The sequence below is a fragment of the Lampris incognitus genome, chromosome 17 (assembly GCF_029633865.1).
Source record: "Lampris incognitus isolate fLamInc1 chromosome 17, fLamInc1.hap2, whole genome shotgun sequence".
NCBI lineage: Eukaryota > Metazoa > Chordata > Actinopteri > Lampriformes > Lampridae > Lampris > Lampris incognitus.
This window is the reverse complement of record NC_079227.1, coordinates 7,932,602-7,938,730: the sequence shown is the minus strand read 5'-3', so window position 1 is coordinate 7,938,730 and position 6,129 is coordinate 7,932,602. Positions and strand designations below refer to the sequence as shown.

At 51.3% G+C, this 6,129-nt stretch overlaps 1 protein-coding gene across 1 annotated transcript; it reads right to left on the bottom strand.

Annotated features, from left to right (window-relative positions):
- Nucleotides 1-1,383: 1,383 nt before the first annotated feature.
- On the bottom strand, nucleotides 1,384-3,505 carry ndufa4b (NDUFA4 mitochondrial complex associated b). Its single transcript, XM_056297780.1, has 4 exons — nucleotides 3,331-3,505; nucleotides 2,267-2,355; nucleotides 1,935-1,995; nucleotides 1,384-1,705 (listed from the first exon to the last, which is right to left on the bottom strand). The coding sequence occupies exons 1-4, from the start codon at nucleotides 3,379-3,381 to the stop codon at nucleotides 1,649-1,651; spliced, it is 258 nt and encodes an 85-aa protein (XP_056153755.1). The 5' UTR covers nucleotides 3,382-3,505; the 3' UTR covers nucleotides 1,384-1,648.
- Nucleotides 3,506-6,129: the final 2,624 nt, after the last annotated feature.

Here is a 6,129-nt window from a genome sequence, read left to right as displayed (position 1 = left end):
TCCGTGCCGCCATACAAATTTGACTGAAGCATCGCGAGAGCGCAAGGAACTGTGGGAAATGTCGTTTTGCTGTTCATCCGTGATAGGCCACTGCACTTCCGCGTTGGAACGTTAGAGCGGGGGGGGCGGGGCTAGAGGGGGATAGAAGCCGGCAAGTTTGAACACGGTTTAAATGGCTGACCGTGTCGCTACGTTGGCTGCTGCGGACGAGAACCGACGTTTGCGAAGAATTCGCAGTATCGGCGGCCAGCGTCCTTTCACTCCACTCAATGGCCAGATGCGTCTTACGGCGACATCTACAATTACCTCATCGAGTCTCCAGGTAGACGTAACCTATTGTTAGCTGGTTAAACTAGCTAACAATACCAGTGATGAAGCGCAGACCGCAGACGTAAACATGTGTAAACTACTAATAACACACGTTAGCCCCCTAGCTAACGGGTCCGACCCTTTAGCCGAGCGGTTAGTGACGTCACCTTGTGACGCAGAACACGCCGTATCGAATCCCGCATCGGGCTAGAAAATAACCGGTTACACATGTTTGCTGTCAGGACCCCAAAGTTGTCCTTCCTTCTGATCGACCGGAGCCATTTCAGTCGTTTTTCTCCCCCCTTCTGCCTTTTAGGCAATACAAAAAAACAATATTTGGGTTGTTTGTCTTGTTAACAGTACAGTCCACCACACAGCAACTTTTGGGCGTCGTAGCTACGGCCGGGCTGCGTATCTAATACAGTGCGGCTTGGGGTTCTATCCCCCTCTCCTGGCGGCCTGTTGTCAAGGTACCCGGAAGTGTTCCGGTGGTCTATTTGGGGGAAATGGACGATTTTCAATTGACATTTGCTCACTAAATCCACGGTAGAGCCTAGTTCCCATCGATGCGGAGAACGGTCAACTGAGCATGCGCAAGTACTCGTTGCCTCCGTTGTTTGGGCAGGTTAGGGCCTAGATCCACACGGCTCTCTCTCTCTTCTATGATCTAGCGACATTTAAATCTAAAAATATACTATTCCCTAGTGATTACTGTATCTGAACTTCAATCTCATTATGACAAAAACAAAACTGCAAAAGCACTGGCCTGCGTCACTATCCTGTCAAGCTAAAACGTAAAGGCTCTGCTGTAAGCAGACACGTGTAAACTACCAATATGACACGTTAGCCCCCTAGCTAACGGGTTTGACCCTTTAGCCGAGCGGTTAGTGACGTCGCCTTGTGGCGCAGTACACCCCGTATCGAATCCCGCACCGGGCAAGAAAATAACCGGTTACACACCTATGAAAATATATATAGGTTTTCATCATAGAAGATTTATGGAGCAAAGCTGAAGAAATAGAATCAGTCAAACAATGCACACACAAAAAAAATGCAGACACACAGGGATGCATTTGATTCACACCTTTTTAAATGGCAACATTCATTAAATAATTTACAGTACAATGTCAAAAAATAAATCATTCATTTATGAAACAGGTGGCACCCTGTTTTTGTTTTTTAATTGAAAACATATGACCCCCCCCTCCGTTGATCGGAAACGAACTGACCAAACATCAGAGGCTACACATGATTCAGCCTTCATTAAGCGCAGTGGGTTTTTGGCAGAAAAGTGTGCACATGTTCCCCAGACTGAAGGGGTCAGCAGGAGACAGGCGGCTTAGAAGTCAGGCCTGTCCTTCTTCAGCTTGGTGTAGTCCATGTTGACCGTGAAAAGCTGTAACACACACACACACACACACACCGTCAATATGGGCGAAGTGATGAGCTACAAATGTGAGACAACAAAGTGAAGAGTTGATTTCTCGCTTCCAGAAACAAACGGGTACTTGTGAAAGGAAGCAAACAGAGCACGTTCTAGAAGACTTTAAAACCAACTTAAATGGCCAACATGCATCACAACAGGCAGTGTGTGTGTAATGAAGTGACATGAGATGTCTTTTTACTTTGTACTGCTGGTTTGGTGCCAAGTTGTTCCAGGGCTCTGGATTGTTCTTACGGTCCCATCTAAACACAGGAGAAGGAGACACCAGTTACAACTGGCACAAGGCATCATGGGAGTTTATGTCAAGGTCACATCCACCAACATACACACATTTATATAAGCACAGACACACATACAGAGACACACATACACTCTTTCAATGAGAAGGCATCAAAGGCGTGACCTTGATATGCCTGTTCTTACGCCGACGGATGGTGAGAATAAACCAGTATGAGAAACCAGTAAAAAAAAACAAAAAAAAAACTGGTTGACCCTCAGACGTCCCACACTTACGAGACATCCGGGTTCTTCAGGGCCAGCCGGGACAGGTACATCATGCTCATGGCGGCCCCTCCACCGATGAAGATGAAGAGGGGGATCAGCTGGGGGGGGGGGACAAATGAACAACAGCTTTATTTAACCCAAACACGTGTTCGAGGCATAATAAGTTGGCATGGGGGGTCAAGAGCATTCCGGACTCCGAGTCCAGGTCTCTTTGTTATTTGAATGACGCCGGGTCTGTTAATGGCTATCTGCGCTTATCGTGGCGTCCCTCCCTCCCACCCACGCCCATTGTAAACTGGGTGCTGCCGTAAAGCGAGCCGTGTCACCTCGCCGTCCTTGATTACGGCTGCGTGACTTTCAGCCGGGTTGCGTCGCGCCGGTATGGAGCACGTACGTGCCGGCTGGACCCGCACCAATGGCTCTTCCGTGAAACGACGCAAGACAGATCAGATGATAAAAAATAAACCAAAAACGGCCCCATTGACGAGGATCTCACACTATACTGCGACTCTTCTCCATCTCGCCCCCTCTCCGTTTGCTGAAAAGCACGCGCAGACCTCGGTTTGGGTCGAAAATGAAAAGATTTAAAAAAAAAACGACCTTAAATGGCTTTCAGACGAGCGGATAGCGTCTCGCGCGTGCGCGCGCCTCTGCTCCGCTACGTTTAAATACATGTGCAGAACTGTTATGTTATGATTATATGATTTTATATATGATTATAGACACATCATTTACTCGTCGACCGAATCTGGGGGGGGGGGTCACAAACAAGCAGCCGGCGTTCAGAGTTGGGGTCCAATTAAACACGCGCACTCGCGCGCGCGACGCTGACGTTTCCATTGAGCACTCTTCTGAAAGATCCCACGCTGTGAACGCGAGCGGCGCGTGTTTATTCCCGCTAAAGGCTTTGTTCGTAATTAATCACACGCGTCCCGTGCAGGCTAATTGAAGAAACGCGCGCGCGTAAAGTGGCTGCGCGCTCCCCCCCGGTTGCCATTCGCAGAGGCACGTTTCAATGTCATCCGCTTATACTCTCGTATGGGGGAGCGGCGGCGGCGGCTGCTCGGACTTACGGCTGGGTGGCTCCTCAGCTGCTTGGCGACGGTCCCCAGTACGGACGGCATGGCCGGTGGTCGGTTCGCTGGCGATATGAGCTCAGAGAGACGGAGGAGGAGGAGGAGGAGGGAACGTGTCCGCTAGAGAGCAGCGCCGGCCGCGGTGTCACGGCTCTCGTCCTGCGCCGAGCGCCGAACCCCCCGCCGTCTTCCGCCCCCCCTCAGCCAATCACGCAACGCGACGACAACAGCTGGACGCCCGCGTGCGCAGCCCGGAGATCGGCGGTACGCGCGCACACACACGTGGCCGCGCTTGCAGGTTTCCCATTCTGGCGCGACACCTCCGCTCCTTTCTGGCGGAAGGCTTGTGCGTCAGGTTGGAAATCAGCTCTCGTGTGCTGGGTTGGAAAGAATACTGCTACCTTAGATCGCTCTTGCATGGGTGTAGCCGGGGTCGGGGTGGGGTGGGGGGGTCATTTGACCCACCCCCAATAACTGAAAGGTCCAAAAAGTTGAGAAATAAATCGCGCTGAATGACATGAAGCGGCAGATACAGCGAAAACAAAACGAGCCCATAAATCACAACCATGTGACGTTTTAATGTGGCCCCCATAGATGTTTTTTATTATTATTATTTATATATATATGTAGTACAGCCCCGTAAATAATAACCCATTTATTTGTGTAGCCCAATATCACAAATTTGCCTCAAGGGGCTTTACAGCAACACAACATCCTGTTCTTAGACCCAATAGCCCCATAAATAATAATTAGTGTGGGATGAAGTGTACACACACACACACACACATTCAACGGTAGGGAAAGCGCTCAACAACTAAGGAGCAAGGCGCGTCGTGCGCGTGACGTCATCACAGCGCACGTGACATGCATGACGAGGCAGCACGTCCTTTCCTCGAGCAGCTTTATCGATAGCTGATTGGCAGCTCACACCGTCTACATTTAGATACAGGTCAGCTCTGGGAGTAACCCATCCTTTTGCGTGACGTCACTGGGGGTGTTTTACCTCTCGTGTTGTGACGAGACATATTCGGTTGCATTTAAAGATCACTTACTGTGGGACCTGGTCTTTCTCGAAGGCGTATTGTGTTCATGGTCGTGGCAGGCTTGTGCAGTATTACGGCTCCAGTGTGGTTGTTCTTACTGAGGAGTTCAGCCTTAGTTGTCCTGGGAGGTAACTGCACACCACAGGGGGTGTTTTGTTATTCCGGGTGGAGGCCCCGCTTCATTTAGTCCGTACGGGTTCGTGTCAGATAACCCTAGTGGGCCGCAGCACCTGCCACGCTTGGGGGGGTTCAGGCTCCTGGAGACACAATGCCAAACACACTATAAATAGGGCCTGAGAAAGGGTCACTTCTGTCAAAATCATGTTGGTTTCACTGTGATAAGCTGTGGGAGACACGTTTGCCATTCAAGTCTGGTTTTCGCTTTGCATTTCGTGCGACACCGGGGAACCGGGCCTCCTGGGGAAATGTGCAGCTTCGCTGCTTTTACGGCCCAGATGTGAGTTCAGTTTTACTTTACACCTCGTCTAGTGAACACGGCTCCTTCCCTTTCTTCCGCGATAGTCTTTGAAACCGTGGATCCATATATCTTCTAGCTGTTCTATGACAGGGGGGGCGGGGGGGAGAGACCCCATCGTTTGGTTATCCCTTCACTACATTGCACATTATAGTGCACTCTAAAGCATTAGATTAGCTTTATTAATCCCCAGATGAGGGAATTTAAGCGCTACGACAGCACAAACTGAAGAATAGACGAGAGAATTAAAACAGGCCTACGTGTACTAAAACGAACAGTATCAGAAGTGCAGCAGTCATATTAATATTGTGTCATCATCAGCGGTCAATCGAGGCCAGTATGACTGTCCTCTGGAGGACAGCTGTGCGTGACTTGGTTTAGCGTGGGGGAGACTGGTGCCCAGACGGCCACCACGCGGTCCGTGGCAGATCTGGGTCAGGATCCAGCGGCACGGAGTCCGAGACGACCGGGGGGCCCCCATTTCTGCTGCAGCCTTCATTCGCCTTTCCCGGCTCCCCTAAAGTCAGCCGTCATCCTCCGCCTGTCCCACTGCCGAGGCGGCTGGATTGCGGTTTGTCGGGGCCCCCTCCCCGTTGACATTTACCGGCATGGGCGACCCTACCGGGAGCACGGCTCCAGACGGCACTGCCCTCAGGAGCCCAGACCATGCAAAGCTTCTCCAACACAAGAGGACAATCCACAGAGAAGAGTAATTGTACTAGTAATGGCAATAAATGGTACCACACAAAAGTTATGCGGTTCCAGAATTGGGGCGGGGGGGGGGGGTGTTCAGACCCTGTTGTAGTACAGGTCTGACGGCCATTGGCTCAGGAGTGCCTGAGATGCTTCATCTTACACCTGGGGTGAAGGAACCTTTTGCTGAAGGTGCTCCCCATCCTCACATTTCCTCTCAGTGGGGGAGGGGGGGAGGGGGTGTCCAAGATGGAATTGATTTTACTCCTCATCCCCCCCCCACCCCACTACCTCCGAACAGAACCGGCTTTTCCTTACTAGCTTGTGGAGCCTTCCCGTTCCCCCGCCTCGGCACCGCTCCCCCAGCCCACCGCTGTGTAGGACGGCTTGGAATAAAATGGTCCATTTTGGGGGGGGGGGGGGGGGGGAGAGAAGACCTACGCCTTCCAGTAGGCAAACTGCAGCCCTGGGGTTTCACTCTAAACCAGTGCTTAAAATCAGTGTCGGCACAGACGGCGTACACATGGCGAGCCATGTGTGTATACGTAGGTGTCCACGCCAACATTAGGTGTGGAAGGAAACCTA

What these genes read in the sequence shown, in the direction of transcription:
- ndufa4b (XM_056297780.1), bottom strand. Translation starts at nt 3,381, where the DNA reads ATGCCGTCCGTACTGGGGACCGTCGCCAAGCAGCTGAGGAGCCACCCA. An exon ending in AGCTGAGGAGCCACCCAGCC is followed by an intron (nt 2,356 to 3,330) that starts GTAAGTCCGAGC and finishes CCCCCCCCCCAG; the next exon opens with CTGATCCCCCTCTTCATCTT. An exon ending in CTGAAGAACCCGGATGTCTC is followed by an intron (nt 1,996 to 2,266) that starts GTAAGTGTGGGA and finishes TCCTGTGTTTAG; the next exon opens with ATGGGACCGTAAGAACAATC.